The sequence below is a fragment of the Magnolia sinica genome, chromosome 2 (genome assembly GCF_029962835.1).
Source record: "Magnolia sinica isolate HGM2019 chromosome 2, MsV1, whole genome shotgun sequence".
In the NCBI taxonomy this organism is placed as follows: Eukaryota; Viridiplantae; Streptophyta; class Magnoliopsida; order Magnoliales; family Magnoliaceae; genus Magnolia; species Magnolia sinica.
Genome location: NC_080574.1, coordinates 2,155,097 through 2,166,031, shown reverse-complemented (window position 1 = coordinate 2,166,031; position 10,935 = coordinate 2,155,097). Strand labels below are relative to the sequence as shown.

At 40.8% G+C, this 10,935-nt stretch overlaps 1 protein-coding gene across 2 annotated transcripts; it reads right to left on the bottom strand.

Annotated features, from left to right (window-relative positions):
• Nucleotides 1–1,985: 1,985 nt before the first annotated feature.
• On the bottom strand, nucleotides 1,986–10,094 carry LOC131231564 (NAP1-related protein 2-like). Of its 2 annotated transcripts, XM_058227799.1 has the most exons (10): nucleotides 9,816–10,090; nucleotides 7,978–8,100; nucleotides 7,767–7,817; nucleotides 7,212–7,283; nucleotides 6,965–7,078; nucleotides 6,795–6,856; nucleotides 5,515–5,575; nucleotides 5,149–5,205; nucleotides 4,976–5,020; nucleotides 1,986–2,470 (listed from the first exon to the last, which is right to left on the bottom strand). In XM_058227799.1, the coding sequence occupies exons 1-10, from the start codon at nucleotides 9,942–9,944 to the stop codon at nucleotides 2,393–2,395; spliced, it is 792 nt and encodes a 263-aa protein (XP_058083782.1). In that variant the 5' UTR covers nucleotides 9,945–10,090; the 3' UTR covers nucleotides 1,986–2,392. The 2 variants fall into 2 exon arrangements, with proteins under 2 accessions (XP_058083782.1, XP_058083792.1); XM_058227809.1 differs by lacking the exon at nucleotides 7,767–7,817 and having other exon boundaries at nucleotides 9,816–10,094.
• Nucleotides 10,095–10,935: the final 841 nt, after the last annotated feature.

Below are 10,935 nucleotides of genomic sequence, written 5' to 3'. Positions count from 1 at the left end.
CCGGTCATCCACATTGAAAGCTCATTTTAGGACATGATCCAAAACATGAAGCAGTTCCAAATCCCAGATGGACCATAGTACAGGAAACAGTGGTACTTGTGGGCCACAAAAGCTTTGGATCGAGATGATATTTGTGTGATCTCTTCATCTAGGTGTTTGTGACCTTATCGACAGGTTGGACGGCAAATGAACATTCCAGTTGAATCCATGAAATTTTTATTTGGGGGATTCAATCACGACTGTTTCCTGTGGTGTGATCCACCTAAGATTTGAGTCAGCTTCATTTTTGGGTTCATGCCCTAAAAATGAGCTTTTGAGATAGTTGGACAATGTGGATTTAAGGCACATATATCACCGTGAGCCCCACAGTCGGGGTCTCACCTAATCCACTCCCAAACATCTGCTCTATCCCAGACTTCGGTGGGTCCCAGGAAGATTTTAATGGTGTCCTCTCCTGCTGTTCCCTGTGTTATGGCCAGCCTTACAAATTCTGGGATCTTTGTCTTACAATGATCTGTCCAAATATGAACAGGGTGGATTTCACACAAAGATGTCTATGTCACGGCAGCTTGAAGGGTAGTCTGAAACGCCCACACAAGCCCTACTGCAGAGGGCAGCATCTAGGTCCATCGTGGGGCCTCGACCCACCATGCACAAAACCACCCTTAGTCGGATGACCCTGACCATTGCTTTGCTTTTACCCCACTGACGGCCAATCCTTACATATTCACAGAATTCTGATTACCCAGGCAAATAAATGCTCCTGATCCATCCTATCATCAAGTGGGCCACGTGGATAAAAAGAAAAGGCATGTGAAAAAATAAAACCAATGGCCTACATGCAAGATGCATGTGTTGCATAACCAAGCATTGGAACGCAAATTTGTAGGATAGAACAAATACATGTGAAATCAGGCCAGGGTTGGCTAGAATTATTACTCGAGCCCAAGTCCAGCATGAAAGTTCATCAGGCCATATATTCTAGGCCCAAGTCCAGCATGAAAGTTCATCAGGCCATACATTCTAGGCCCAAGTCCAGCATGAAAGTTCATCAGGCCATACATTCCAGGCACAATCCCAGTCCAGTCCAAAGCTCGCCCAGGCAGGTTCATTCCTGCCCTCGAAAGTTTTCCCAATCAGATGGCAAGGATTGACTCCCAAACTTCAAATTAAGGGTGATATATGCAAAACAGCAGATGGTGGCCAAATTTATTTATTATTATTATTATTATTTTAATATATATCACCAGGGTTTACCATAGTATCGGAATAGATAAAAGCCAAATAAGTGGCATGTTGAAGCTGGACCGGGATGAGCCCATTGACGGCCAGGGGATTTTGCAACAAAAGCTTAAATAGACTCGGCCAGCTTTGAACATTTCCTGATGAATTGTTCCCAATGGCTTCCTGCCATATGCATGGTGGAAGCTCCGCTCTACAGGAGTTTCCAGCTGAGGAGTAACGCCAAGTAGACAACACTGAATAGATATATAAGGTGAGGACATGGTTTCAAGGGGAACCATGCCCATTCACAAGCAAGCACATGTGAGATACAACACGTGCAATATCTGAGCTTTCTAAGGGCAGATACACCTATCATACTCAAACTAGGGGTGCAACTTCAGCAGGTTGATGGTCAGCCCCAGCCGAACCAGTAACCCAACCCGACCGAGGTGCCCAACCTGAACCCAACTCGAATTCTACACTCAGCCTGAGCCAACCCGACCCAAATACAACTAAACCAACCTGAATTTGCTCAACCAAAACTGGACCTTGACAACCCCAACCCAACCTGATCAGAACTTGGGGTTGGGTCAATCAGGTTCAAGTTGACCCTAACCCAAGTTGCAGCCCCAGACCCACCCTCATTCACATGGTCACAATACAAGGTACAAAAGAACAAGAGTGATCATTTCCAGATGATTTTCTTCTATAGCTGGACAATGGCCATCTTTAGGACTAACTGCATCAATGGATACATATAATAACAAAACATATATATATTTGAGAGATAATATTATAAATTGTCAATACAACAATAGAGCCCAAAAGAAGGAAGAAGGAAGAAGAAGAAGAGAAAAACCTTACTCTGCCCCACCAAAGTTCCCTACAAATAAGACCCAACACTTCTCGAGCAAGCTGGGATTTGCCTCAGTTGCAATGACTACTGTGCAACTGTGCTACGTGTTACAGAGAGTAAAAAAACCCCTGGAGAGAGGTAGGGGGAAAGAAGAGAAGAAAAGAAAAAGAAAACAAGGACTGCCGAACATAAGAGAAGAAAAGCCTAGAAATGGAGGAAACTCTTGTTACCTTAGCCCTTCTGCAACCATGGGACTTGCTTCACATGAGCCCGTAACAATCAAATCCAAAAACAGAGATCTGCCAAAGTGACTTAGTTGTCCTCCTCATCTTCACCATCATCATCCTGTTCATCATCATCATCCTCTTCAAAGCCATCAGTGCCCTTCTCCTGGGTTGAAACACAGTGGAAGGACTTCCTTGTTATTGCAGAAATATCAAAAGCATGCAATGAACACATGCTGCCAATGGCATCAAGTTCACTCTTCTTGGTTTTTGTGTTCTTTGGGATGATGCTTATTTGAACACTTCTTAACAAAGCAACTAGTAAAATTGAAGAAGACTGATTATTATAATCTGACAAGAGCTGACCCCCAAAGTTATCTGACATCATCCGATAAGCAATTTTTTTTTTTCCAAAATAATCACTTGCCACAATATCACTTCATGGTTCATATGTTACCCAGAATCTTTGTAAGACAAATGATCTAGGGGCTAAGCATATTGAAGACTTCCCGTGCACATAGGTGCATTTGGACCTGTAGGCATCCACATCAGCTATCTGGGCCATCCATTTGGTTCAGCGAGTTCACTCTTCTATTTTGTTTTTGTTTTTGTTTTCCTTCTTTTGAAAGATAGCTTCATTTTATCAAAGAAAATGAGTAGAGGTGCACTTCTCTCTTCTTCAACTACACTATGCAAAAATCCAGCAATCACATGGTTCTATGAACAATCTTGTCCACCCACTCCCGCATGCCATTGACTGGACAGTTTGGATAGTCTTATCAGTATGAATTTTCATGGCAGTCTATGATGAGTGGACTGAATCTAATGGACGGTCCCAATAGGCTATGGACACTGACTGGCCCCAATGGAACTGTGCATGGGAAGGTACATCACCTATTTTTATTTTGATAGATATCGACAGAAAAGTAATGATTTCCTTTTCCAAAATATTAAAACTAGAGCTTTCTTTTACCAAATATTAAAACACGGAATATATAGAAGGGAAGAAATAAATGGGCTGCCACGTGGAATTGCAAAACGATTGGCATGCTTCCACCAAATCTGGAAGTTTAATAGGTATAATCATGTTAATTGGATTAATGTAGGCAGCCAGTACAGCTCACTCTAATTTCTAATTTCTAGGAAGGTAAAGATAATGTGCAGTTGACTGCTGTGGGCCCGGCATTGAAGTGTGCATGATATCCAAGCCAACCATCAAATGCATCCCGTCATGTCGGGCCTGGGACCAAAAAATAGGTCAATCCGTAAATCAGGTGGGCCACAACATAGGGAAGCAGTTGGATGTGGGAGGGACACCCACTACTGGTTGTGTATGGGCCCTACCATGCTGTGTATATGAAATCCAGGCCATTCAGCCAGTTCATTTGGCCTGGATGAAGGGTCACACCAAAAATATGGCCACTGCAACACAGGTGGGCCCTGGTTCATTCAAAGCCAGTGCCGCCTTCCAGCTGTTTCCTTCTGTTGAGACCCACCTGATTCGTGGATTGGCCTACTTTTAGGCCCTGGGCCTAAATCATAGCAGCACAGCTGCTGGTCAGCTTGGATGACACGTCATGGTGGGGCCCATGCAACTCCTAATGTATGGTAAACTATCATGCAGTCAACACCGCTGGATCACTCCCATTTCTAGGAAATCTTAAAGTCCAAAACCTTGATAAATCGGGAGTTCAGGTTCCAAGAGAGGGGGATATAATCATTTTCCTAGTCCAAGTTTAAGACAAGCCTCTGCAATGCAGAATACTCGATCATGACAACAACAATTTCTTGACGAGAACATCTTCTTGACATAGAACCCAAAACCTGCTTTGTGTCATGTGCAGTTTAGCAGTAGTGCTATCTCCAAGAGTTCTTATGCTCAGATACGAGCTCATGTACCAAATAAAATGCTTAAACTTGTTATATGAGAAATAATTTATGCAATTAAATGGTCAAAACTAACTACATATGTCAACACCCAAAAAGAAAAACAAAAGAAAATGATATATGAGAGGGTACACTGACTGATTGATAAAAAACAATTAAATGAGGCACCAAAATCATATTTTTGAAAATCATATTTTACAGGTAAGATGGCTAGTTGGAAAAGCTAAGTGCTACAATTTCCAACTCATCTTGAATGATTGACAAATGCATTCACTTAGATTCTGCTAGGAAAAGTTCCCTGGTTCCATAGCTTGGGATCCATTCAGTTTTTACTGACAATTATCACAAAGGAAGGATGATCTCAGGGACTTTTGCAGTCTTAGCACAAATGCATGCATACACGTGCAACATCATATAGAAGGCATTTATAACTCATACGTGATCTAGTTCATAATAAAACCGAGCATCACAAACAGACTTGCCGCTTAGCATGCATGCATCAATTCTTCAGCTCAGGTCCAAATCCATCTCTCCCCTTATACTAGGATTTGGGGTTTCACCTAATCAGAAGCCCACAGATTCAAACCTGGGTCATGCCTGGGAAAGTAGGCGACTATGTGTCCATAACCAGAAATAACAACGATGAAAACTCTTAATAAACATGAGAGCTAGTAATCAATGTTAACAAGAAGCACGCTTGACAAAATATATCAAGTGGGAGCAGGCCAGCTAATAAATCCACTTCCTCATAATAAAAATATATTTAAAAGTTCATCTTTTTTACCTCTTCATCATCTTCATCTCCCTCAGAATCCTCTTCATCAGCTTCCTGCACCAACAAGGCCATTATGATGTCCGCCAGAATGAAAAGTATGTGATATAATAACTCCATTAGGATGAAACCATCCTCAGTAAAAGAAAGAAAGAGAGAAAAATTTAAAAGAAAAAAATACTAACATTGTTGAAATACTTCAGAGGATTAGGCCATAAATCTTCCTTAATTATCTCAGCTACCTGCAATCACAGAGGTGAAAGCTAAATAACAGAAACATTTGAAACTGGAGAAAGAAGAAGGATAAAACTTTAAGTGTCACTTTTAGCTTCAGCTTCCTGTAACCAGGAAAGGCTGAAGAAACCAACTAGCAGCATGGGGATAGGCTATAACTCAAATTCATAGAAGTCAAAGAATAGGCAGCAAGATAAGTCACAAAACATATTAATGATCATTAATGAGGCCAATGTGATGTTGCAATGTGCATGATTTGTGCAACAGATTACACTGCATGAATCGTGAAGCTGTGCAGTGACAGTTCAAGAAGCTACCTCATCATGAAACCCTTCTGAAAGATCTTTCTGTTGAACTTCACTAAACCAGCTAAAGAAACTGCATTCACAAGAATAAAACTCAAGAATAAGGAATTGCGTGCACACACAAGATACAAACATCATCATATGGAAGACCGGAATAACAAGGCATACGGGTGTTTATACTGGAATTACATATTATACATGTGCATACTATCCTCATCTCTAAAGCAACTCTTGTCCAAAGTACAAACACATGATTTAGTGCACCCACCTCAAGGCCAACCACCAAATAACTAGGATGTGTTAACTCCATTATTTGGGTCATTTAAGATCGATTGGCTTCTCTTGCTTTCTTCAAAACTGAGCCTCCCTCAACCCTAAACTCCCAGGATTTACCACCTTTGTCCTCCTCGAAATCTTATTGGAACCCTGATTATGATACTAATGCAGGTTTTTCACCTCTACCATGCCTCAGAAGTTCCTAAATCAAAGAACTAAGATAGATGAAACATGCAATGGAATGATACAACTAGTCTTGTGATTCTGATGTTATCCTTCAAGATTCTACGATTGAGTAATCTAGCAAATCATTAAGAAAGCTTTCTGCTTTCATCCTAAGCTTATATCCACAAAAGATTCGTTGACCAGACAACATCCACATATTCATTGGGCCTACATTATGTTACCGAGGGAGACATGGACATCCAAAAAATACCTTTTAGATAGCTGTATATATGTATATAGATGAACACTGAACGATTATAATAGGTTGGTCAAATCATGTGCAATGCAATACAGGCCTGATGTTATACTCCAAAATACTACAATTGACTGGCCTAGCATAATTAAATAAGCATTCCATTTTATTGTAGACTTGTATTCGCGAATGATTCATTGACCAGATGAGGTCAAGATATCCTACATTAGGTTACCAAAAAACACCTGTTAAATAACTGTACATACGCATAAGCTGAATGACTATGGTAACAGGTTTGCCAAATCATGTGCATTTCAATGGCTATGGTAACCTGTATCATATGAAAGCGTGCATTCACTGGTAGCATGAGAAATATGAATAGATGTACCATGCATTTCAATGCCTGTCACAAACCTATATCATATGTAAGCATGCATTCACAGATAGCATGAAAATATGAATGGATGTACTAATGCAAATTTTTTCAAATGAATAGTTCCATTTTTAAGGACAGCTTAACTACCACCAACATTCAATTGTTGCAGGAAATAAAAAAGAGAGAGATTAAAAAAAAAAAAAAAAACTGTGTAAGAACAACCTTTCATCATGAAAGGGCCGCTTGCTCCCTTTTTTCGCATGATCAACACCATTAGCAATATCCTTCAAAGTTAAAACATTATAGGGAAAAATATGGAGTAAATACCGGAGATAATGGAAACAACATGGCTAATAATGAAACCTAAAAATTGCTAAGACGACAACCCTTACCATACCCTCCTTCCACTTGATTGCAGTACCAGTTATCTTTGTAGTTCCATCATCAGAGAAGGAAAACGTCTTTGTAAGCTTTGTATCTTCAAAATAAGGATTAGGAGAGAAGTTCTGGAACATCACAAGCATTGGAATTACTAGCCAATTAAAAAATATCGATTAAAACTGTGACAGACTAACACCAAACGAAGAAGGTTGATGGCCAAAAATCTGAATATAACAGAACAAAGGAGAAGAAACTCACAAGCGTAATGGAATATCCCGATTTAACATCTTTGAAATCCTCAACATCCAGAGAAAGTAAGTACTTGAAAACCTACATCAAGGCACAAGAACCAGATATCATTGTCAGCATTCACATGGGTATTAGTATCAAGATGGTCCAACCTTTGCTCATGATGATCAAGGTTGCAGTGGGTTGGCAGTGGGCCAGAATAACTGGTCAGACTTCATGCCTACTGCTATTTCTGGGATTGCCAAATTTGTGCATGTATGAGCCCCTGAGCCAGGCTTGGGCCTCAACTTCAACCCTGATCTGACTTCTACACCCAATAAATAAATGGATTGGGCTCGCCCAAACCTGGCCCATTTCCACAATTAGGTGTCAATGTTTCATTCATCACTTCCCATTAGTGAAAGCTTGGTAGGAAATATACTGGCAATCCAAGTTTGAAAAGAAAAAGATAAAGAAAGGAAGAAAAAAGAAAGAAAGAAATAAATAAAGAAAAAGGATAGAGAAATTGTTGTCAGGGTATATAAGATCCTACTCAATCTACGAATTTATGGGATCAAATCACACCTTCTGGTCATCCTCGTTCAGAAGATCACAGAGTGCGGGGTGGCTCAAAAACTGCACAACGCAACACTCCCCAAGTCAATGGGATGAAACATGCATGGACGTAAAAGGAAAGATTCTAGCAATTACTTTGTAATAATCATAAGGATGCGATAACTAGAACTTAAATAGAAATATGAAACTAAATAAATCAAGAAAGGGATAGATTGCAAACCGCAGTTAACCAAAAATCAGGAATGGAATGAATGATATCATTCCGTCTGGTATAGACGGGCCTGCGTATCTCATTGTACTTCTGCTCCACTTCTAGCACTTTATCGCTTGCTTCCTCGTTGATCTGTCGGCCATAAACGATCATGAGAAAATCAAGCATAGAAATGCAGATACACACCAGAAAGCTCAAGTGAGAACAACGTGAGCAGTCATTGCATCTTGAAATGGAACACTCATAACAAATGTCTAATGTCTTACATAGCGGTGTCAACTCCTCAACACTCATAACAAATGTGCATCCACTGCATGAAGACGGTGGAAACATCTTGAAATGGAACAGCCGAACAGAAATACATGTGGGCATACCAACATGTGCCAGTCTGCATTTCGGTCTGTTTGTCCAGAACATACTCACTGGAAAGGAATGAAAATTGGGGCTTTTCCGCAGGTATTTCTAGTGTTCTAGGTGCCTTCAGGGTCATCTTAGGTTAAAGGGGGGAAAAAAAAGAAAAAAAAGACTAATTGTGAGGTAGGGGGTCTAAAACCACATTCAACCCTTTTTCTATCTTCTCTTCTATTTTTGGAAAGAGCAGATTTCCCATTTATTTCTTTAAATTATTTCAAGCCAAAATGCAATCAACAGCAATGATCCACCAAGCACAGTCCATAACTCACTGCTAGAGGACCATGCAGTCATCACCACCAAAGAACGATCATGATTTATGTATGGCATTCTCATGACTGATCATTCCGCAAGCTTGTCATTCTACAGCACAAGGCAGCATGCAGTCCCAAAACCACGTGCATGCATCGTAAAAGCAGGCATTCATATCCGTTCATTTGAGGAACGGAACATGCATTCATGTCATGTCTTTCTCTTCCTGCCTGGCCATCCTCTCACATCATCTTAAAAATTTTCGGACAAATCCAACGTTCTTACGTGAACTAAAGATTAGAGCATGCATCCAATTGTTTAGCTTCTTACGTGACTGTGGCAACCCCTCAACACGCACATAAGAAACACTCATACACTCATGCAAACAGCGGAAACATCTCGAAATGGAACAAGAATACAGGTGAGGATATCGAAATGTACTGGTCCCCATTTCAGTCTGTTTTCCAGAACATACCCACTAGAAAAGAATGGCAATTATCCGATTATTGGGTTTTTCTGCAGGTATTTCTAGGTGTCTTCCAGGGTCATTTTTTATCCCAAACAAAAAAATAAAAAATCCCAATTGAGAGGAAAGGGGTCATTTTTTGTATTAAAAATCCCAATTGTGAGGTTACGGGGTCTAGAGTCGCATGAAACACACTTTTTTCCCTTTATTTTCTTTCTGGAAAGAGCAACTTTCCTATTTATTTGATTGAATCATTTTGAGCTAAAACACAATCAATGGCAGCGATCTGCCAAACACAGTCCATTATTTGCCGCTAGCAGAACATGCAGTCATCATTGACAATGCATTATCATGATTTACGCGCCGTTGTTTCCATGTCTGATCAATCCGCAAGCATGCTATTCTACAGCACAAGGCCGCATGCAGTACTGAAACCGCTGCGTGCATCATAAAACATGCATTCATATCATTTCATTCAAGGAACGAAACATGCATTCATCTCTTTCTCTTTCTGATAAATGGTTCGATTGCAAATTCTCACTCGATACTGAATTCTTCTGTATGGGATTCTCACATTTCGGGGTAAGAAGATATTTTTTTTAAAAACGGAGAAAAAGGGAACTAAAATGCATGCTGTATTGAACTTCTACAATACCGGATATCGAACGAAACATGGCGAAAATAGTAAAAAAATGCCAATAAAATCATAAAGATATACCTTTTCAAGCTCGTCTTGGATTTCTTGAAGCTTCTCGATGGAGAGAACGAGCTCTCCGTCGATGTGATCTGAATCATCTTCATCTCCTCTTTCTGCAACCTTGGATTTCTTCCCCTTGTCTGCTGCCATTTTCCCAAACCCTAATTTCTGCCGCGAGCGAGCGAGAAAGAGAGATAGATAGGAGAGAAAGAAGCTTCAGCTCTAAAACAAGGGCGGTCTGTTCTGGTATTTATAAGAGGATCTCTCCCTCTCACCATCTAGGTTCGTTGCCCTGGTGGTGGGGCCCATTTTACAGGGACCCACCGACCGATGAATGTTTCGGTTGGAGGGGAGATACTCAGGGAAAATGGGGGATTAAGGAGCCCTAATGCACCTACTGTTTGTAAGTGGGGCCCACGTTCCCTTGATCTAGACCGCTGATCTCATGGGAATGACTGCAGATTGGAGATAACCGGAAGTTAGTCTGTATTGGAAGATCCTAGCCATCGATCTATGGCCCTTTTTCTTGGCCGTTGCTTAATTTTCTCTATTAACCGTCTATTTTTAGGGAGCTAATTGAATGGTCAGGAATCTCTACTCTAGAAGAGTTTCAGTACATCCTCTTTTCACGATGGATTCCATTGAATCAACCGTCCAGATCACAGGAAGGTGGGCCCCATATTTTAAGAAAGGTGCGTTAGTATACTCTTTACTTTCTAATCCGTCAGAACGCCATAATCCTCAAGGAAGATATTTAGTTCTCTCCTAACCCTAGTTAGGCCCTGGAAAAATGCTAATCGCACTCGCCGGAGGGCACTTTGAAAGTGCACTCGCGAACCTGGACACGAATCGCACGTGTGTAAGATCAGGCCCGTTCATCAGACAACCCTCACTTTCTAGATTTCTTGCGTCTACGATCGGGAAAATATGAGCATTAGGTGGGCCACACATGTACAAAGAATTTGAACCATTGAACTTCGTACAGGTGTGGCCCAGGTGTGTGGTGAGCACATTAGCATTCCTCCGTTAGGGAAAACGACAGTTTTAATGAGGAAGATATCATACAGCAGGTTGCGTTGGACATGTGTACAATCAAATCATACCATCTGATTTCTCGTTCTGCGCCTGCTTCGCAACAGTG